Below are 23669 nucleotides of genomic sequence, written 5' to 3' on the forward strand. Positions count from 1 at the left end.
CCAATAAATCAACCGATCTAGTATAAATTCATGTGTAATTTTTTTTAAATGATATTATTTTAATTTTTTTTATGAAAAAATATCATTTGATCAACCGAGTTAAATCACCTAACCTATGACTCAAACTAGTACTAAGTTGAGTTTAATATATTTGTTATTTGTTATTTAATATTTAATATAAAATAAAGAATTTTCATTGGATTTATATTTATTAGAGGTTGTTTGCAATAAATTCCCTGTTATAATTGAATTCAATTTATAAATAAGTTGAATTTATATATATTTAGAAAAGATAAAATTCAAATAATTTTATTTTTTATGTTACTTCCATACCCTTCATTTTATTTTCTCAAATGTCTCTAAAAAAATATATGGGTAGATGAGTATTTTTGAAAAAACTAGTTTTAATATTAAATTTTTTTATTTAAAATTATAGATCAAAGGGGTTAAATTCTAATTTATTTTTATATAATTCTTAAAAATTAAATTTTATTTGAAATTCAATTCTTAACCCTCAAAATAATTCCAAACATTAGGCTCCATTTTGAATGGAATTCAAGGTTTCAAAAATGTTATTAGGAGAAACTAATTTTGCATTAAAATTAAAAGGATTCAATTGCATTTTGTGGAACCATAGGGTCCAATATGACTCAATCACTGAATCACAGGGACCTCCACCAACGAAAAACCTAGAAAAGATTGATAGAGAAGCACGAAACAAGAAAACGACCATACAGCGGGGAAGAAAGAGAGAGAGTAAAAGCAGCTAAAAGCGAGCGCTATGGGAGAAGCAAGCTCCACCACCGCCTACGATGATATGCTTCTCAAGAGCTTCTTCGCCGAAGTCAGCGAAGTCGAGCGAGATAACGAAGTCACCAGGTCTCTCTCTCTGTAATTAATTAATTCTATTTATTTATATATACATGCATTTGAATCGTAATTGGCGTTTTAATTAGGGTTTATGATTTTGAACCAAAACTGTATCTATCTACTTGCCTGTGATTTGGATATTGCCTTTCTTTTCTTTTCTTTTCGATCGATTGATTATTTGATGTGTTAATTATAGAGATTAAATTGTGAATTTTGTGCTTGAATATTATTTTTTTACTTCAATTTATTTATTCACTCATATAATATTAATTTTTGAGAAATAAACATTTGATTTACTTGAATTCATTGAATTAATTTTTAAAGATCGATGATATTATTTGAGTGATTGAATGATCTTTGAACAGTTAATCATATCATCGTAATCTGTTGTAAAATAATGCTCCATTGGAATGTTTAGAAAGAGATGGTTTAGGAAATTTGGAGAATTTGAACAAAAAAGAGTTGAAATCTTCTACATTGAGAAACCCTTGAAACAACTCAGGGTTTTTGTAAAGTTTTCTTCTTCTTTGTTTTTTTTTTATTCAGTATTTTGATAAGTATCCATTGGTTGATTCATCTCCATCCTTCATCTCAATAAGTTATACTGATTTGCATTATCATAGAAGCAAATATGTCATTGGAGAGGAAGGGAAGGGAAGGAAATCCATTTGATAGCATTTGATGCTATTTAGATACTATTTCCTTGTGTAATGTTTAAAATGCAAACTTCTCATTCGATTTCTGTTCTAATTTATTTTTGTCTCCTTGGAAAAATTTTAAAACTCGTTAGGATTCTTTCATGCTTCAAGTTAAACCCATTTGAGTATCTAAATTTACCATTCGAAGCATCTCCAGAGGATATCAAAAAGCAGTATCGCAAGGTAATTATTCTCATCTAGGTGATGGGATTTACTGTTTTACTATTGTGTTCATTATTTAGCAACTTATTCACAATTTTACATGCTTTGCGTGTAATTTCATGCAGTTATCTTTGTTGGTTCATCCTGATAAGTGCAAGCATCCACAAGCAAAAGAAGCTTTTGGTGGTAAATTTTTCTATTCATTATATCTTGCATGGTTTGTGAGAACATGAATATTGTGACTGGCTTGTTATCTTTTATCATATTGATTTTCTATTCACAAAATGGAAATACGAACTTTTGCGTTGACTTGAAAAGATGTCAACTCCAACTTAAGGTCTTCTGCCATGTTTTGGACAAATCGAGTTTAGACCTGGAAATACTGTATCTGGCCAAATATTTTAAACCAAACTCGATCCAGATCCAGATCCAGCCCAGCGTGAACTTATCTCAATCCATCATATTAGTAGAACTGTACATATTGAGAAAACCTGGCTAACGCAATAGCAACTGCTATTTCCAGACATGAAGTGTAGATAAATTACAGGAAGTTGTAATTTTTATAATTCGCTGTGATATGATTTCTTCGGCATAATGAAACTGGCAGTGTGAAGGTGCATCATGATTTGAAGTAAAGAGGAGATAGTAAATGATGGCATATTGATGGTAATTTGATTTTCCCTTGGTGTTGTGGTTGAAAAATGGGCTGGAAAATGTTAGATTTTGTATCCAGATAAACTTATTGCTTTATGGAAGATTAGCTTTGGACCTTTGGTAAAGCTCTTAGAAGCTATATGCACAACTGACAAACACAACAACTGACAAACAATAAGTCTCCTTCTTCAAAAAGATCAACTATATTTCCTATTGAGATTAAATTAAGATAGTTGTGATCTACCCCCACAAAAATATTCTTCTGTCTTTTAGCCACAGTGATGCAAGAGAGTTACTGTGCCAGAAAGCAGACTTTCTGGATGAGGACTTAAAGGATTACAAGTGATATGCATTGTTCTAAAGCAGAAAATCAGAAAATTGAAGAATGACCTCAATGGCACTGTTACAGGTTTTAGACTTTGGTTATGCAATGCTCGACTTAACTCTGATCTTTAAGGAGACTATCATTCCAATGTGTTGTGTATATGATGGTTGTTTGTAATTTGTGATGAACTGTTTCCGGATGTCTTTTTGATTGGTAATCCATATATCAGTGAACAGATAAGGAATAACAATCATAGCCATATGTGTGCATTAAGTATTGATACATAACTTGGAAATTGTTTTCTTCTGGAAGCATACTTTAATGGCTCACTCACATGGCATCATTAACTTGTGAGCAGCATTGGCAAAAGCCCAGCAACTCTTACTTGAAGAACAAGAAAGAGATTATGTTCTTACTCAGGTTAATGCAGCAAAAGGTTAGTGCTAGAGATTTGATGGTTTACTTTCCCCGTAATGTTTTAATGGATTGCAGATGATTTTTTGTGGAAACAAAAAGGCAAATGTTAATGGTGATTTCATGTTTGTTTATGCATCTTGTTTATTTTCCTATTCCCCTTTCTTTGTTGCTAGAGCATATATCGTGTATGTATCATCCATCTTATGTGGCAGACACATTTGGTCCTTAATTAAGATGTATTTGCATTTTCCAAGTTGATATGAGAATTGCTACTTCTGTAGCCGCATTTGAAGGGGTATGTGCTGAAATATCCAAAAGCATGGCATTGTGTTTTCTATGTTTATTGTCCTCTGCATGCTGAATTAGTGCATTCCTGATGTTGAATTTCAGCATTTCTGTTCACTTTGTCTATTCTTTCTTTTCTTCTTCTTGTTTTTTTTTTTTTTCATTTTTGAAATTGATTTTTATGAAGAGCTTATAAATAATGTAATGTGAATTTGCAGAAGAACTTCGAGCAAAGAGGAAGAAGCAGTTGAAGAAAGATACAGCCTCCAAAATAAAGTCATTGGTTGACGAGGTCTGTGAGGTTTTAATTATATATTTGTCATTGATTGCTTCTTGTATTCGTGCCAATGGATCATTCTTGATGTAGAATTAACATGAAATATCTTTTAGGTTGGATCCTAGAGGTTTCGAGCAAATGGTTGAATTACATATTCAACACCCCATCTCCCCAATTTATCCCAAAAAAAAAAAACAGAGAAGATTTGGTAACTACAGTCACTGCAAAACTTTCTCAAGTCCCTCTAGTTGTCGAACACTTAAAATGAGAGGTTTCTGTCAAGGTTTACTTGGCAGTTGAAAATCTGAAGAGTTGTTGATCAAAGCCAGAAACTTGTGGGTAGCTCTTGTAATTTTGCTATGCCCTAGGCAATGTTGAGCATTTACCTTAAATAAAATGCTACCAAAAAAAATGTTACCATTGTTGCTAAAGTTTCTCAAGGTAAAACAATACTTGTAGAGAATAAACAATGATTGCCTTAGCTTCAAAAATGAGAATTGACAATGGTTTTGCAAATTACTTCTTTCAAAAATCAAAAGGTAAAAATTGACATGCAATCAATGTTTTTTTTAGTGTGGAATTTGTGTTGCTGGTATTCATTTGAGTGCTGATTCTCATCTTACCATATTGTCTTCCTTCTCACCACTTACTCCCCTTCCATCTCTTAAACCTTTTGTTTGTGTTACCTGTATTGTTTATTGCCATTTTGAAGTCAAATTGAGTTAAATTTTTATCTTCTCAAATCGACATTTACTGAATTCCTTGTGAATACACTGAAGAAAATTTCTATCTGATAGTTTCATTAATCTTGAGTTAGCATCCTTTACTTTCAAATATTTTTTAATAATTTTACCATGTTTGTTTGGAGTTCCTGGTATCTATTGAAGGAATTTTTTTTTTTTTTGGTTCAAAGAAAGTAGTTACTGCACTGGCATTTGTTGTCAACCACAACTTGCCCATCCATGGAACCAAGCCTCTATTTTCTCCTTTTATTTTGAGGGTCATATGATGAATTCTTTCCTCTTATGTGAACAGGGAAAATATGATCAACAATACGAACAGTCAGAGGAGTTCCAGCGGGAGCTCAAATTGAAGGTTCGAGAAATATTAACTGATCAAGAATGGCGGAGGAGGAAAATGCAGATGAGGGTATGTTGGAAGATCAGTTATTTTCTCCTTTGCTACCTGTGTTCTTGTTTAAAGTTGTGCATTTTCATGATCCTCTTTCTTGTCATTTAGATATCAGAAGAGGAAGGTAGATTGAAGAAGGATGAAGAAGAACAAAAGGAGATGTGGAAGAGAAAGCGTGAACATGAGGAGCAGTGGGAAGGAACAAGAGAAAAGAGGGTTTGTTCTACATTTTTTTTTCCAAATTTAATTTCCTTTGGTGAACTTTTGAAACTTATGAGTTTAAACTTTTATTTCCTTGATTATATGCTTGTTCAATTTTCCAATGCCTAAGGGCTACAATATCTGATAGATCCAAGTTCTTTGACTAACATTGTTCAACAAGTGCATGAATTGGAATCTCTTGTTGCATATAAAATTTGAATTCATATTTCTAAGGTGTTGTTTTGTATCATTGCGGTTTTCTATTATTTTTTCTAGAAAAAAAAGAAATAAAACAAGTTTTGTTGTATTATTGTCTTTATTTATTTATATATTTATTTTTCATGAACAATTTTGAAAATTAAAACAGGTTTTCTAGACAACAAAAAGTGATTTTCTGTTTGGATTTTTCATATATAAGATGTCATCCTCTCCATTCTTTTCTCTTGTCTTTTGAAAATCTCCCCTTGTCATTTTTACGACATACTAATCAGGAGAGTAAAATGTTTAGAGCTTTTCCAATCGAATAATTTTGATAGCAACTTTCTATAAAATTCACTTGTTAGCTGGTAGATCTACTCGTGAAAGAAAATTGAAAAGGTTGATTAACTTTTATACTGTAAAACTGGATGCGGACGGGCATAGGTGATAAGGTCCTCCAGTTGTTAGATCAAAGAAGTGAAAAGAATATGCGATTTGGCATGTTGTGGTTCCTGCGAAGAGCATCACTTTTACCCATTTAAATGATGCTTCTGGCCATCTTAAAATACCTCTCTATTCTGTTCATTTCACCATTAAAACTTAGTTTACGGGGCATACCATGGCCATTAGAGATGAGAAAGGGGCTACGCAGTTTGTTATTCATACTCATCTTCATGTCTTAGTCTACATCCATATTTAAACCACATCAGCAGCAAATTTACAAGGATTCATTTTGAAGTCTTAGAACTCAAATACAAAATATCAGAAATTTGCAGTTTCCCTGGTTGATAAGTGGATGTTTATGGTAACTACATGCAATCGTGCACACCACTGCTTTTGTTGTTGTCTTCCTTGTATATACTTTGAATCACATTTTTTATTCTTTTCCTTCTGCCTCCCCTCAAAAGTAGAATGGTATCTATTGAGAAGTGTTTGCTCTGCCAATTAGAGATTTTTAGCTTTACATCATTATGTGGCATCACATTGATTATTATTGCCATTGTTGGTCATCCTCAGGTTTCAAGCTGGAGAGATTTTATGAAGACAGGAAAGAAGGTGAGAATGTATACTGATTTTGCTGAGCCTAGATGAGAAATAGTTTCGGCTATTTTTTTTAAGCAAGCAATAAAACCAGGGGTGAAACTTTGTTTCCTTTTAATTTGTTTGCAGGGCAAAAAGGGAGAGATTCGACCACCTAAACTCAAGACCGAGGATCCCAACAAGTCCTATGTTCAAAGGCCAGTAAAGCGAGGTTAATTGGTATGATATCATCTACTCTTGATAGCTATGACATTAACAACAGAGTTTCCTGGGAGTTGAAGGAAGCTCTGGAAGTAGGTCTAAAATTGTATCAGTCCAAGTCGTGCCTGTATAAAGGACATGATTAAAGTGGATAATAGGGTTTCGCGGAGCATTGTCTTGCACCTTCAGTTGAAACCAAATCCTCAGTAAGGCCTTTCAGATCTCGATTTTCAGAGGATAAAATTACAGATACAATATATCACTTTACTGATTTTAGAAGACTAAATGGTTAGCTATTAATGTATTTTAGTTTCCCTTGAGCATATGAAAACATGTGCCAGGCGTATGCTTATCATCTATGTCTGCTGTGAATATTAGAATTACTACGGTATTTGTGTGAAATTATAATTATTGCGGCATTTGCTTGACTGAATGATGAAACAACGCTGGTAATGTGGATGTGGAACACCCATGCTTGAAAATCTTCAATAATGGTTGCCCTGAAAGATAATTATCAGAACCGTCTTTTACATGGTTATGCCTTGGGTGTGCTTTTCTTTTGAATGTCAGAATTAAGTAGGATTAGATTGGCATGCCAGGCTTATTTGAAGAGGGTTACTTCATGATGAAGTTGAAAGCATAGTTTTTAGACTTAATCTGGGGGCAAGTCTGGGGGGTCACCCGGGTCAACCTTTTTTATATATAAAAAGTAAAAATAACATTATTTTGTGAGAGAAATTAAAAAAAAAGAAGTCAAATGAGTTTTCACTTGGTCACGAGGCAACTTGAATTCTTAATCATGTTAATTTTATTTTTATTTTTTTTGAAATCTAGTCCAATCTAAACCTTAGGCCATGGTTTAATTTGTCGGCTTGTGTTTTGTTAGGGGAATTTGGAAGAGTAGTTGTTATTATTTTTAAAAGTTAAATATATTTTTTATTTTTAAAAAATTATTTTTAACAACAGTACTTCAAAATAATTTGAAAATATCAAAAAAATATTAATTTGAAAAAAAAAATAAAAAAAATTTTCAAAAATATTTTTGAAATAAAAATAAAATAAACTTGTGATATCAATATAGAATTATTATTCCTTGAAACAAGTATAAGAACCAAGTATTTGAAGATTGTGCAAGCTATACGACCACGAGGTAAACTATGACAGTCATGACTTCGATTTATGTAGTGTAGTAGTAGTAGTATATGACACGCTAGACTCGACAATCTGCTAATACATTCAAACAAAAACACTCGCCTCTAACCAACCCCTTGCAAGGGTCATAACTTGATTAATAAGGAGTCCATTTTGTCTCTGGTTGGCTTTGATGTCAGCTTAGCTTTAGGTAGTGCTGCTGCTGCTGCTGCTGACATGGAGTTCTCCAATGGTTGTCCTTCAGATGGCAAATTCATTGTGTCATTGTTCTTTTTTCCTTCACTTTATTTATTTATTTATTTGTGGCCTTTTCTAACCCCTGCTGATGAATGAAATTCGTGCTTTTCTACTCGCTGATGGCCATTCCGGTTGTTAGAAAATCATTCCAGGCCTTCACGGGTAAAAGCATGACAGTACAAAATTGGTACAAAGAGACAGCAGGAGATCAATCAGCTGCGAGGCCACACCAACAAATGCCTCTCTGCAACTCTTTTAACAAAAATTATTCAATAACAGAAACCAACTCCTCTCAGAAAATCCAGGTTTTATCTCTAGTTCTAATTCTCAAGAAAAAAAAATAAATTAAATAAATCACCAAAGGCCAATCTGGGAAAAAAAAATCTCAGACTCTCGGAGACCAAAAAAGCTTCTTGTCCTCGCACAAATTATATTGTACAAAGAGCAGAAATGAGAATTACATAACACCTCTATAATACAAAGATTTTAGACAATATATATCTCACCATCAATGTAAGGACCTCGTGCCCTCATAAACAGAATGAAAAGCGAAAAAATAAAAATAAATATTAAGCCTAAAACAAGGAATAAAAAAAAATATAAGAAAAACTAATGTGAAAATACCCAGCACTACCAACCCGTCAAAATAAACCTGGAAGACTTTCTACCTGTTTGTGGCTCAATTTACAATGGGCAAGTGGTTCAGATCTGCAACCTTTTAGCACAACAAAGTGAACCTAACCGCCGCGCCTGCAACCTGGTTCTCAAACTTGTGTGGTAACCATCTCAAGGCCTAGCAACTCTGCCTTAAAATCAAAAATCAGAAAGCCTTCAAATTTCTCAGGAAAGGCAGTCGCAAGTGTGGGAATTCCTGGATGTGGCATCATGCTCTATACAGATGACAGAAACCCAGGGTGAATGCACAAGCTCGGAATGAGTATGTGTAAAAATCAGAAGCATCTATTACATCCAAGCAAGAGCGCCACGATCATTTGTTACTTGAGGACGGCCTCTAGTTGGTGTAGGAGGTCTGTTAGCATTCAACTCCTGTCTCATAAGAAATGCAATGGAAACGGGATTAAAGATCAGAAGTCAGCATAAAGAAAATACATCAAAAACATGAAAATTTTGAAATGTAACAGCACCTGCATCCATGTATCTTCGATATGACGTTCGGGTGAAGCTTCTGGTGATGAAATTGCTGGTGGTAAAGGATGAATGAGTTTGGGAACCACCACAAGGTCTCTTCCCAAAACTAAGATTGCCCCTGCATTATTTGCAGTACCTGTAGAAACAGGCAGGAATAGAATCGCTAAAACTTACTAATCATGACTCTCATGAAAAATAAATAGCTAGTTAAGTCGATGAGAAAATACCACAATAATTGGTGGCAGAGAAAAGTGTAATTAAATGTCCTTGAGCAAAACGCTCGAAGCCATCCATCACACATTCATGGGCACGTACAATCAACTGAAGATCATTGTTATTGCAGAACTCCATAACACGATCAGGCTGCAAAGGAAAAAAGAATATTTAATGACCATGTTAACAAACACCGCCATCATGGACATGAACACCAGTGCTGAATCAAATAAACCAGCCAAATGGCTACAAATCCTTGAATTGCAATTTTAAGAAGAATGAAATCCAAAAGCTCCTGTTGCATCATATAGTCCGAAAGGAATTTGAGAACATGGAATCAGTGTAAGCATAATCAAGTAGATAAAAATAAGAACCTGCTTCTGTGCTATCATTATTTTAGAAAAAGCTCTAGTAATTCAAACAGACCATCAAGGAAAACAAGTTGCAAGGCAACAGACATATAAACCAAGGAAGCTACACTACTGGAATGAATTAAACACAAGCAATACAACTGATCTTACCCCAAATGTTACCAACCCTGGACCCCTAGCATTTGGTCGCAATCCTTCCACGCTGTCATTTTCTGTTGGATCAGACCTATAGAAGAAGAGGGAAAAAATGCAATTACAGACAAATAAGCAAATAGATAAGCAAATGAGAGCAATAGAGCAGAAGCACTGACCATAACAAATCCATAAGCACAATTGAACCTGCTTCCATGGTAATTGGACGTTGAAGATTCTCAATCTGTTCCACATGATTTATTGACCGACCAATACCACCATGCATACAAATGATTTTCTTCTCAATTAGTGCTGCCAAAGGAAGCCAATTGAACAATCGATTTATCCGATGCCAAACCCAAATTCCATCTCTCTCACCCTGTTCATCAAGCCATTTTTAGCTTGTAGCTAACAAGTCGTTAAGATAGGATACAGATGTAAAACGTATATAATACAATACCATTCGCTCAATGCACTCAATCCGGAATCCAAAAAGGGCATTGATATCTGCAGCTTCATGGTTCCCACGAATTAAATGTACATTGTTGGGATACTCAACCTACAACAGTCAAACATATTTGCAGAAAGCTCCCATCAAGATCCAAGGCAAAGTTTAACGAGGAAATCAAAAGGATTATTTGTGGAGAAGAAACAAATATCTATCCACCCTCAAAGAGAGGAAGAGAAGCAGGCACGCCAATATACCTTCAGAGCAAGCAGAAGAGTTATGGTCTCCAAGCTGTGCTGGCCACGATCAACATAATCTCCTAGGAACAGATAGTCGATATAGCTGACAGTAATAGAATAAAATCAGCCTCCTCAAAAACTTAAGAACAAAATGTGAATCTCCACATGTGAATGTTCATGTTCATGTCTCCATATACATTCACGCACAAAAAGTTTACTGATACATGATAACTGAGCCCTTCCAACTCCCACCCCCATTCACTACTCTAATCCAAACCTCAATTCCCTCTTCCTGCCACCACATCTTGCAGCAAACAGCCAAAAAGATCACCACTACATGGCTTTAGACTAGCTCAACCTACAAGTCCTTAAGCCCTTTCTCCTATAATTTAAAAACAAATACCCAATTTTTTTATTCTCAACAGCAACCAACAAGTTCTTTGTAGAGGGAATAATCAAAAGACAACCTCTCAAGGTTGGCAAATGGAAAAGAAAAGTCCATAAGGCATCCGAGATCATTACAATATAAATACGGGTAGCTGTGATCCAAAAATATTTTCAGCAGCCAATTTGAATCCAAACCAAAATTGATCCTTGACATCATGCATTTAAACTTTGCACAGATTAACCCATTACTTCATACAAGGATTTAGAGATTGCAAAGCAATCCTTTCATGAGGGTTTGTGTATGGAGTTCATACATCATTTGGTGCATGGGAAATTTGTTGCTTGTCCTTTTCAGTTAGGCAGGTAATAGGTGAGGATTTTTCATTTTAACAGAGGATTGCTAACAAAAAATGGTTTCCAAAGTACATTTTGAACTATTTGGCATCATAAGTTAGGGATTAGATGCGAAAGGGATCTAAAAATAAAAAATTCAGTAGTTGATAGTATTCATGAAGTGAAATTGTGGGAGACTAGCTTTCTGAAAAATTGAAAGGTTTCTCTGTTGGATATAGAAACATAAATAAATAAATCCATCATGATCAATATTTCCAGACTTTTATCTCATTACATAGATAAATAAGCTTTGGTGACATGAATCAGTGTGCACAATGTAGAAGAACCTATAAATATTCACAAAAATGCTTACGCGATGTCACCAGCAGTTGAAGGTGAACCATATTCATCAAAAAGGCGCATCAGATCCCCAAACTGCCCGTGCAAATCACCAAATATCTTGATAGGAGCCTTAAGCTGTAAAACACTTGGTTCACTTGAAAATATCCTTTCAGCACTGTCACAAAGATCTGCTATTTCATTGCAATCTAAGAAAAACTGCCGGCGAACTGGAGGTTTCCAACCACGAGGCTTTAAGAGATGTGCCACAACCTGATAAAATAGAAAAAGACCACGTTAAGCTACAAAACAGAGAATTTGGGCAAGAAAATTAAGTCTTGGCAAGTGATTCACCTAAAATGCCAAAAATCTAACAAAACTTCACCTCTTGCAACTAAAGAATCCAAGAATAGGTCCAACCCATGAACATTGAAAGCATACAACATCTAAAAAAATTTCACCTCTTGCAACTAAAGAACCCAAGTAAAAGGGTTGAGTTGAAAAGAGGGGAATTAAACATCAAACAAGTCTAAGGAGCACTGATTTGATTCCAAGCCATTTCCTTGATCCAATAAAAACAAAATGACTTTGATGGATACTAGAAATTATGTTGGAAATGACACTGCAAAACAGAAGGGTCATATACTTGGAAACAACAACCAAAAACAAATGCTTGACCACAAGGTAGTTCAGGGGGGGGCAAAGAACAACACACAATATTCAGAGATTTAGGAGAATTAAGCAACATAGTATGTTCTTTTATCCTGAATATAAGATGGACATATCCAAGACCTTGGTGCTAATGTTCTAACATGGCACAACTATCCCTCAATGACACAAAAATAAAACAGAAAAAAAAGATATCTAGTGAAAAGGCAGAAAAGAATATTTATATGGACCTTGACACTGTAGGTTTCACGTCTATTTAAAATTTATGCCAAATAGTATATCAGTAGACAGGAAGTAGTTTACAATGTAGAGTATTCAGCTACATATGCGAATATGTTAGTATCCAGCAACACAGATATATTATTATACTCATCTCAATTTGGAACACGTCAATGAAGCCCAAGATTAGTTAAATTGAATCTTCACTTCAATCCACAATGCATATGCCTATCTCAGCTATCAATCCACATGCGCATAATCAGACTTGCATTAAAGACAACCTTGGCAGTATACAGACTAAAATGCCAAAGCAAGAGCATTAACAATAGCAATATTTCCAGACTATTTCAGGTCAGCAGTACAGCATGCCCACATAGTCTACATTGTATAAAAATGTCTCTACATGAAGCATTTTCATAACCACAATGCACATGTACTTCAAATTAAGCACTGAAATACCTTTTTTGGCACGCTATTGATGGACATTTGTCGATCCAGTAGTTTCCTAGCTGCAGTTGCACTCTCAGGGGTCCCATAACTTACCCGCCTGCCTTCATTTTCAAACTGATCAATTGAAAGCTGTCTGACCATGCCACCTAAAGCCCCACCAGTCTCAGCAGCTACAACAACCTGAAAGGGCAGTAGTGAAACATCAGGTATAACATCTGGTGTAAATGTGCACATTTCATACCAAAATTGACTTCAGATCGTATTTAAAAAGTCCATAAATATTTTATACTGACAGCTCTGTGATGTAACCGAACTCCAGCAGGAGCGATGTTGTTTGATCCAGCAGAATCAGGCTTAATCAAAGTAGATATTTGCTTCCCGCTAGGAGTAGCCTCTGCCCCACGATCTCTATCAGGTAGTTCAACTTCTCCATTAACTTGCCGTGCCTTGGCAGCAGCCAGAGTGGCACTGATAGCCTGAGCTTCTGCAGCTGCTGCTTCAACCAAATACTCAACACCTTTGTTTGTCCTCCTGCTCAACAACGCACATCCAGCAACTCTTTGAATGATGATTATTATCTACTTAAATGAAAGCAAAAGACCAAATGCAGTGGCTGACTTACCTTGGTCCAGAAAGCATGGCATTCTCTGTGCTTATATCAGTGTACATGTCACCATTTACTGGAGGAGCAACTGGATTGCCCAGCACAACAGAACCATCAGGTGCTGCTTCAGGCATGGTTTGCCTAGTTCTTTCATCCACAAATCCATATCTTCCAAGTGCCCGACCTGCTTGTACACTGGATGCAGCGGCTGCAGCTGCAGCATGGGAAGCTGCACTTGTTGTTTCAGCAGCAGCCAGATCTTCAGCAACAAGTAGGTCATCAAGCAACACCCCTGTGCATAAATGCGTGTATCAAAATACAGTACTTATAGTGTTAGGATAAGAGGAGCTCATTGGAAAATCTTCAAAAAACTGTCTGCAAGATTTGAGTTTTTATAATATTCTTCCAAGGAATACATCTCTATATCATCAACAATCCTCTTGATTGATCATTTACATTCAGAAAGAAAGCAAAATGACACCAGACCAGACTCCATTGCAGCCTGTTAATGCGTGTTCATATGTGAACCATCAGGTTAAGGGTTCAGGTCTGGCGGTTGCAAGGTAGAAAGGAAATGAACTAGTTCAGGACAAGATAAACAAGGACTGAGTCAAGGACCATAATTTATGCTCACATTCTAACAAGTTAAGGATTATTATAAACCATCACTCCATGAAGGCATCTTGACCTGCTCTATGATGTGCATGTTTAAGCTTATTGGTTTCTCCATTTAATGCACTGAAACGCGCATTACTCCAATTAAAGCCATGTAGGATATATTACAAAATCTGCTTGAGCTTTAACAATGTGTCCATATCTTGTCGAATATACTCCACAGAATTCCATTTCAAAACCAATTGAGAAACGTCGAGTATAATCCTCTAACAGGTGTCCCTCAGTTATCTTTCCAAAACATCCAGATAATTTTTGCTCATCGCAACAGAATTCAACTATACAGCTATTTTGTAGTGTTGGCTCATGATGGCCAAAAGGCCAAAAGAAAACTTATAAACAAAATGCAGCAATTATAATATAATAGGATCATCGCATACCGCCACGTAAGCCGCCATAAATAAAAATCAAGTCACCAACTGCAGCAGCTGCATGCCGGCAACGCCTTGTTAACTCAACTGCAGCATCTCCACCAGCAGCATCGGCACTGTACCTGCCAGTCCTTGGACTGGTGACCACAGATTTTGTATCACACCAAACTCCTGCTGCAGTATCCAACACTATACATGGGAAAGCATGAGGTTATTGTTGGAATTCTGGGCAGAACCATCTATGAAGACAATATATGAATTAAAACAGTAATAAGTACAATCTTATTAGTGGCACTTAGATCACTGGAACTGGATTTTAAATTGTCCCCCACCCAACACTAAATTTGAGCTAAATAAAACTGAATGCTCAAATTGATGACATTGAAAATAGGATAAACGCAATTAAATGCAACTTGCAACGCGAAAGGGGCAAAAGAAAAACCATGAAACCTTGTGGCATCAAATATAAGTTATTTGGCACAAATATTTCATAATTTTCAATTTCAGCTGTAAGAGCCCAGCATCCTTTAGGAATTTCACACATAGCACTCAGCTCAATAGCATCTCTCTCATAGTTATATGTACACCATATAGCAGGTAAAATCAGGTATCAAACCATAAAATCAGGCAACCTCAACCACCTAGGCTGACTAGATGGCTACGTTTTTGCATGCCTTCTTATCCTAAAACCCATTATTAAGAAATGGGGCTGAAACCATCTGATAAAATACCAGAGGTAAGAGTCCTAAAGATTGCAAACTCAGGATTTACCAGCAACACTTGATGAATCTTCTACCATACGACCACCACCAAGTGCCCCTCCAGATACATGGAGCCTTGCATTTACAAAGACCTAAATTACAAAATTGAAGAGTGATTAATCTTTAAGGACAGAAGAAGTCAATCAAGAAACAATATATTCAAGCAAAAGAACCTACTGCTGCATGTTGATATCTTGGAGATGGCGAGACACCAGGAGCAATTGCCCATTCCCAACGGCCATCCCTGTGTTTAGCAAGTCCATAGGCACTTGCAAGTGGCTGAAAAGGTCAAGCGGCAAGGACACAGGCAACACATTAAAAGAGGTTAACAAAATCTCACATCACAAACAAAAAAAGTGTCGCCATTATCAGAAACAAAGTAATTTCCATATGTTCTTCCCAAAATGAAAATTTCCAAATGAAATGAAGATTTTGGAAGAAATGAAGAAGGCCATGATTTCAAAACTATGAACTCCTTCATTGAAAAATATCATTGTTCCTGTAACATTGTTATTATCTAAGTAAAAGGCATGCAGAGAACATAAAGTTAACACACTTCAGTCCATTCCAGGAAAAGTTGACTCAGAAGATAAGAAAAATTCCAGGCAATTAAAGAACAAATTTGAGAAACCACATTAATCAAAAGTTTCAAAACTTTAGAAACAAAAATCACGCTGAATTGACTACTGACTATAAGAGAATGCATATGACAACTTTCCAAATACCAAAGAATTAGAGAATGCATATGACAAGTTTCCAAATCCAAACAACCTCAACTGCACAACGCACCTTATTATGGAGGGAAAGAACAGCAAAACAAAAAAAGTTTCTCACTCTTCCCTTAAAATGCTTACAAAACCTAGACACTTGTTCTCTGAAATTCATCTTGTTCTCTCTGATAGGTAGCAATACTAATTTGTTTATTTAGATTAATAAAATAGATATCCACTATTGATCACTAGTGTAAATGTACAAATTTCTTCCAAAAGCTGATACAGTTATTGTCATTATTCGTGCAGAGGATTTTGTTTCCATTTTTAATTTCATGAATTAGAAAGATTAGCAACACCATGCAACTTGTTTGCCAGCAAAGTTCTAACAATTTGCATTCTGAGGTTGCATGACAAGGACAATAATTGGAGAACATCTCTTGAAGCAATCAATATGTAATAAACAAAGGAGCCAATTAAGAACTAAAAAATATTGTGACATGTATCTATTACCATGTCAAGTTTTCAGCTTACCACACTGTTTGCATCCCTCCCACCACAAAGCAGAAGCAGACCATCTGAACGAGCACTTGCAGTTGCATACCTAGCCAAGTATAAAGGACAAGTGAGCTAGGCCTTCAGATATGATGAATGAACTACAAAATAAAAGGGAACTGAAAAAAGCCAACTAAAAAAAATAGATGAAGCCATTAGTGATATCAATTGATATTTCAAACATGTAAAAAACAAAGCTCCAATTTCTAAACTGCGATCCATGTTACTAGTACTTGCAAATATTGTCATTGGCACATGGATATTCATTTCCATCTTTTTCTACCATGCTCTGTCTCCATCTCTCCTTCCACCATTTGTTATCTTTCATTTTCCAAGAGAAAAGATTCAAGCTCAAATTAACATACTGAAAAGGAAACTGACAGAAAAGAAATCGCATTTTTTAAATCGAGGAGTCAATTTGCAAAGAGTGCATGAAATGGATATTGTCCATTATGAAATGATAGTTGCCGAATTCAACATTTCATCAATAGCTACCAACAGTAGAAATGTTAGGAGTTACAATTAGATAAGCCCCAACATCCAAACAAACATGAAGTTAACGCTCAAGTTTTTCCATATATATAACATGGAAAGATTGTACAAGAACGTTGTCAATAGGTGCATGAAAGCCAGGATCTTTCAGAAAATGGATTCCTATTCGAAGAGTGCATAACCGCATGGATAAGCTCGCACATATTAAGTAGTAACAGTGTGTCTAAATCATTTATTACGTTTGCATGAAAGAGAGAGTTTTACATGCATGGTGGTGGGCCTTCCCCTTCTGGTTCTAGTTTACGCCATTCATAAGGCTTGGCAGCTGTGTCGAGGGCCCATACGTCAGACAAAGGCCTTTTTCCTGAAAAGCATAAACCAAAAAATTTTAAAAATACATTGAAGATCTTCTTGATATGTGCGCACATATGCATGCTTGCAGTGATAACCAACATGCTAAGTTTAACTCCATGTACAAAACATGAGGTTTAAGATTCGACTGTGAAGCCACTTACCATCATTCCCTCCAATTGCCATGAGATACCTTTGACCCACCAAAGCCATCACATGCCCATATCGTGGGCCTGGTCCCGGGCCTTGAACAACCACTCTACATGAAATTAACATTCATATAGATCAAAATCACATACTAAATACAAGAGAATGAGCAAGCATTTGTAAGGACTCCAACCTATGCCACCGCGGCCGCTGCTGTGTTAGGTCAAGGACATGAAGATCCTCAGCAGACAAACCAGCTGGACCAATTCCACCCTGTGTTGAATGAAAAAATTCAAGTTATAACTGAACAGTTAAAATATGACAAAGTAAAAAATAACCATGATCTGGTAAAGATATGAACTTCAAAGATAATTTGTCATATGTTCACCTGAATTACTACCATAGTTCCCACGGCAGTTGCCACATGGGCAGCCCTTGGTGTGGGTGGTTCTCCAAATGGAGTAATCCTGAAAAAATAACTCTGTAGTAAATGATCCCCGTAACAGATAGGACGAAGAAAGCAGTGTTTTAGAGTAGAATGGCTCATGAAATGAAGATTTCCACATGCTAGGCTTACCTAGTCCATTTATTTGTTAACACATCATAACAGTGAACATCAGCGGTGGCGCCTGCTAGTCCTGCGTTAATAACAAATCACGAAGGTAATGAAAGTTCATGACACATTATCACTATGAGACTCGGTAGAGAAAAGATCCATTATCATGTGTTCATTCATTTCTTCTGGATGCAATTTCAGTTCAATGCCAACGATGGTTATCAGACTGACACAAAGAATGAAATGGCAACCATATGCTACTCGGAATCAAGAAAATTAGTACTGAGTATAGGGATACCCTACGAGTTAGGATATCAAAACAAATACAACAGGAAAACTAAATATCCATTCAACTAGACTTGTGCATTTTCAAATAGCAAACTATAGGAAATACTTGTTAATTACTTTGAGTTAGGCATCAACTTAAAAGCTTCACACACCATTAAAGCATTGCCATTCAAGACAACGACAAGATGAGCATCTTGAGCACAGCACAGACTAAGGAAATAATTACACAAGCCTGTTGAATTCTAACAACAGTAGAACTCAAATGCCGCTAGTATAGCAAAACTAAAAGAAACAGTAAAATCAGTTCCACTCATAATTTTGCAGCTTCAATTTCTCAGTGAAAGAACAGCCGGGCTACTGGGAAGGTCAGAACCATAAAGAAATTTGCTTACTATTACCAGAAAGAATATGGACCACATATCACCTAAAACAACTTCATAACCAATAGCAGAAAAAATTAGTTCAATCTCACCAAAATGGAAAACAAACTACGCAAAATACCACATCTAAATTGCACTGAATTTAAACAACCCTGGAGTTCACATAACCACCTAATCCTAATGCCAGTTCCTTCCCATTTAACCAGAATTCAGTAAGCTATGACCAAGTTCTTAATAGACCTAGTAACCAAACAAGCAAAAGATTATTAACTGAGCACGAAACAATCAAACAACCAAAGAAATTAAAACCACCGATATAACAAATAAAACCAAAAACATACTGATTCCAGCACTCCCAGCCGAAGAAGGGGTCCCAGTAGAGGCAGAATTTCCCTCAAGTGCCGTGGCACCACCAAACAAGATCAACCTTGGTCCAATATACCCAGGCGTCCCTTCTTCTCCGACAGCAGCCACATTAGTCAAGGTATGCCCACACCTAGGCCCAGGCCCATCCTCTTTCTTATCCATATTCGCATTCACCACCGAATAAGTGGGCGCATGTCTCGGCCCCACCACCGGACTCTGCTGTTGCGCCTGCGCTACTTGCTGCGGGGCCGTTGTAGTGGTACTAGAACTCGTCACCGCCGCCGTTGACGTATCCTGAGATCCCGCCGGCTGCTGCGACTGCTCCCCTATCTGTTCCCCGTCCATTTCTGCTGGCGCAGAACTAGCGCTCTGCACCGCCGGATCGTGATCGGTCGCCGCCATCGACGCGTCCAAGTCCATTTCTCAATCTACCAAGCCCTAATTTCAAGATCGGAGCTAAAATTCAAACGAATTCAAATCTCTAATTAACATTCTTGAAAGATTCACTTCGATTATATTTAGACTTTATCAATTCAAAACCCTAGCTCAAGATCGCTGATTTTCAATTTTCAGTGAAAAAATTTAAAATAGAAAGGAGAGAGAGAGTTATTGAATTTTCTTTTCTTTTTCTTCGATTAGGTTTTCTCGCTTTTCTTTCTCTCTCTAACGTCGAGCCGGTCGAGAAAACAAAATGAACAGGAAGAAATTATAAATTAAAAATAAAAATAAAAACGGAACGGAAACAGTTCACTCTTTCTCTCTCTAAAAATTGTATATACGTGTGTTGGCATCTATCTTCGTTTCTCTCTCGATCAGAAGCAAATGCTTGTTGTTGCTTTGAGTAAATTGTTTATTTAGTCCCTATTGTCTGAGCAATATTATAAGTTAATCCTTTATTTTTAAAATCTATAATTTGTCTCTTGGTTTTAGTTCTTGTTTATTAATTATTAAAAAGGTGAAGAAATTACTTAATGCCCGTTTGAAAATGCAAGCGCGGCTGTTATTGCATCCTTGTTTCTGAATTAAAAATATGGATTTTAATATTTTTTATTTAAAAATATAAATACAACTATATATGCACGGTCCTTTAAAAAATAACAATTATAAATGAATTTTATATTTTAGAGTATAATCCACTTGAGGAAGTAATAATTTGTTAAAAATGTGTTAATATATGTTTGGTAATTTAATTAAAAGTGTATTTACATAGTGTTTTTCTTTAAAAAGATAGTAAATCGATTCTTCTTTAGATTTTTCTAATAATTCTAATGTCTTTACATTAAAACAATCAAAAACATTTATAAAAAAAAATATTACTTTTTAACAGTAAAAAAATTAAAATGTTTTTCAATGTATTGCTTGACATATTGTAAAAGGTTTTTATTATTATTATTTGTTGTTTATAAAAAAAAAATTCAAAAGGGTATATTTTAAATTTACAAGAAAAAAAGCAAAGAAAAACAAGCATTTTATGGCAGGACAACGGTCAACATGAGTAAAAGGGTTGAATTATAGGTTTTCAAATATGAAGGACTAAATTGTATTGAGTTTAAACAACAAGGACTGGAGAATAGTTTACTCCTTTTATTTTAGTTTATTTAATGATTAGTTAAAAATAATGATTAGTTTATTTCTGCTTCGGGATTTATTTTATCTGGAAAATGACAGGAGAGGTGATTGACTCTGGTATCTGTTACCGTTATCAACCTGTTAAGGTGTGTACGGAAAGGAGGAGGAGCGCCGTCGAATAGGGGGTGGACAGCGGAGAAAGGGACGGAGTTACCGAAGTAACAGGGAGAGGATTTAACTATTAACGGCAATAACCGGTTCCTATTTGCAAGGAGTTTTGCTTTGGTTGCCATCTAATTGTGGGAGTAACAAAAGAATCACACTCGAGAGCAAAGCACGTGATCACGCGCACGTTAGATTATGCATGCCATTTGTACATGTTAGCTATGGAATGTTTAAGTTGCGACATGCACGTGCTAGTTTCTATAATTGCGCTACTATCTAAATATGATAATTGTCACGGACAACTTCGAGACTCTATTGTTTTAAAACCCAAAACCTCGTACGTCAACATGAGATCAGTTAGTGTGAGGCATGAACTTATTCAGTTAGGTTTTAGGAAAAAAAAAATTAACTTAGTTAATCTGCTTAAAAACTCATGTTGACCGGTGATCTAATGAACCTGAATATTATCTCGATAATTTTTTTAATGTTTTTCAAAATAATAATTTTTTTATCTTTTAAAAAAATTTAGGTTAGCATGGATCGAATCAATTAGAGATTAATAGAAAAAAAAACTTTGAATCATTAAGTTACTTAAATTATTTTTATTAAAACAATTGCAATTTTAATCTTTTTTTTTTCTTGATGTTGAAAATGTCAAGTTTATATCAAATTTAATCAAGTTGGCCTTGTCATTTAAAAAAAATAATTGGGTCAATAAGGTTTCGTCAAATTATTATTTTGTGTGGTTAATTAAAAATTTAATTTTAATTAAGTTTTAAATCTCAAGTTTTTTAAATTGATGCATCAAATTAAATTAAACCAAGTTTAAGAACTATGCTACATAATGTGTTGAAGTTTTTATGATATTAGTGCCAGTGCATGGAGGCCTAGGCTATATATCATTTATCTGTAAGGAAAATTGTCTTGGAGATAGATTTATGAAAACTTATACTCAAATTAATAATATCTGTTTAAAAATTCACGTGGGCTACACTTAAATAGTTAATCGTGGAGTTTTTTCTATTTGTAGAAGAATTGAGTAAAACAAACATTAGCTTAAAAAATATACTTTAACTATTAATTATTATTATTATTATTATTATTATTAAAAGAAAAAAACGAAATCCTCACAAAAATACTACTATGTAATAGTTTTTTTCCATTGGTTTTTTTGTTTTTCTAAATTCATGTTTCTTTTTCAAATTTTATTATCTACCATTTAATTTATTAGAAATTAAATTTCATGATTTGCTGCATTTTACTTTTTATATAATTATTTTAGTCTTAGAACATATGTCGTGAATTGACATGTTAACTTAATTGACTAAAAATTTTTTTAATTAGTATATTTTTTAATTTTATCTATCAATATTAAGTTAATTAAGAATTAGATTTCATGATTGGTTTCAATTTGCTTTCTATAATGTTATCTCAGTTTTATGATCTAGGTTACAAGTTTTGCGAGTTAACCTAGATAAACTCGGGTCGTTTTATTGTGTTTTTTTTTTAAATTGATTTTTTTTCAATTTCATCCTCCAATAATTGATTTATTATAAATTGTGCTTCATAATTTATTTTGTTTTTTATGATATTTTTTTCAGTTTGATGACCTGGTTTGTGAGTCTAGCAAGTTAACTCATTATTTTTTTTGGTTTTTTTACGAAGTTATATCGGTTTAATGACCCTTGTTATGGGGTTGACAAGTTGAGTTGGGTTAACTCAAGTTATTTTTTTTATTTTTTTTTAATTTATTTTTTTGACTTCATCATTCAACGTTTGATTAATTAAGAATTAAGTTCCATAGTTTATTTTAATTTACTTTCTATGGAGTTATCTTAGTCTAACGACTAGGTCACAAGTTTGACAGGTTAACTCGAGTTGATTTAGATCATTTGTTATGGTTTCTTCTTTTTAATTATTTTTTTTCCAAATAAATCCTTCAATATTGAGTTGATTGTAAATTAAGTTTCATAATTTATTTTAATTTGCTTTATATAAGATTATTAGGGTCTCATGTCCCATAGCATGGATTTGATAAATGAACTCGGGTCAATCTAATATGTTGTCACTTCAATGTTTTTTTAAAAATATATTGTATTAAATTTCTGTCAGTTAAACTATATTTTTATCAGTAATATAAGTTGTCTTTGAACTCGCTAAATAAATCAAATTATATTGAATTAACTCTTGTATAATTTATTTATTTTTTCTATTCGAAAAGCATTAAAAACACATGAATATTTCATTTTATATTAAGAAAATATCTAACTCGCTACACAGTGCCCGCTAAGGATTTAGTGTATAATCTATATTTCGTAAGTTGTCAATAATCAAACAACTAATAACGAAATCTACAAATTAATGTTTAGCAACATACCAAATAGCATATAGGAATAATACACGTATATATCATTAATTATTATATTCAAAAAATAATAATTGTTGATGGATATGAAATCTACATAATATTGTCTAGCGGAATACCAAGTATGTAACACTAAATACACAGTGAAAATTGGTATAAAAGAAGTGACAGAACAGCTCTATTTTATAATGTAATATATTTATTCAATAATTCAAAGCTTTTTAATTTCATTTAAATCATTCGAGAGCTTTACTTTAAATACACTCGAGAAAATTATGAGTTGATAAAATTCATAACTAAAATCACGTGTAAATTAGAAAAAACATGTCAAGAATCAAGCTTGAAATGAAATGAAATCAGGCTAAAAAATCCCATGTTCATCCTGATTATCTCTCACGGCTTTTTTTTAAATAAACTTGAGTTGAGTATTTTTCAATAGATTTTATATATATTTATATTAAAGGTGAGCTAAATGCTTGATATGGTAATTATCAAGCGAAAACCACGCACAAACGTACG

General features: G+C 34.5%; 2 protein-coding genes across 2 annotated transcripts; one reads left to right on the forward strand and one right to left on the reverse strand.

The window, feature by feature from the left end:
* Positions 1-713: 713 nt before the first annotated feature.
* LOC133668818 (uncharacterized) lies at positions 714-6746 on the forward strand. The gene is made up of 9 exons (XM_062088836.1): positions 714-879; positions 1661-1751; positions 1856-1916; positions 3068-3145; positions 3630-3703; positions 4724-4837; positions 4928-5035; positions 6236-6274; positions 6389-6746. The coding sequence occupies exons 1-9, from the start codon at positions 782-784 to the stop codon at positions 6473-6475; spliced, it is 750 nt and encodes a 249-aa protein (XP_061944820.1). The 5' UTR covers positions 714-781; the 3' UTR covers positions 6476-6746.
* Positions 6747-8247: 1501 nt separating this feature from the next.
* Positions 8248-19847, reverse strand: LOC133668810 (serine/threonine-protein phosphatase BSL3). Its single transcript, XM_062088823.1, has 21 exons — positions 19027-19847; positions 18039-18099; positions 17850-17928; positions 17655-17734; positions 17479-17573; positions 17228-17327; positions 16451-16520; positions 15384-15485; positions 15217-15298; positions 14455-14634; positions 13421-13694; positions 13092-13329; positions 12808-12978; positions 11495-11733; positions 10420-10504; positions 10175-10273; positions 9894-10093; positions 9733-9808; positions 9226-9361; positions 8995-9134; positions 8248-8896 (listed from the first exon to the last, which is right to left on the reverse strand). The coding sequence occupies exons 1-21, from the start codon at positions 19469-19471 to the stop codon at positions 8813-8815; spliced, it is 3036 nt and encodes a 1011-aa protein (XP_061944807.1). The 5' UTR covers positions 19472-19847; the 3' UTR covers positions 8248-8812.
* Between the last annotated feature and the right edge of the window lie 3822 nt (positions 19848-23669).

Source organism: Populus nigra, chromosome 1 (genome assembly GCF_951802175.1).
Source record: "Populus nigra chromosome 1, ddPopNigr1.1, whole genome shotgun sequence".
Classification (NCBI taxonomy): domain Eukaryota; kingdom Viridiplantae; phylum Streptophyta; class Magnoliopsida; order Malpighiales; family Salicaceae; genus Populus; species Populus nigra.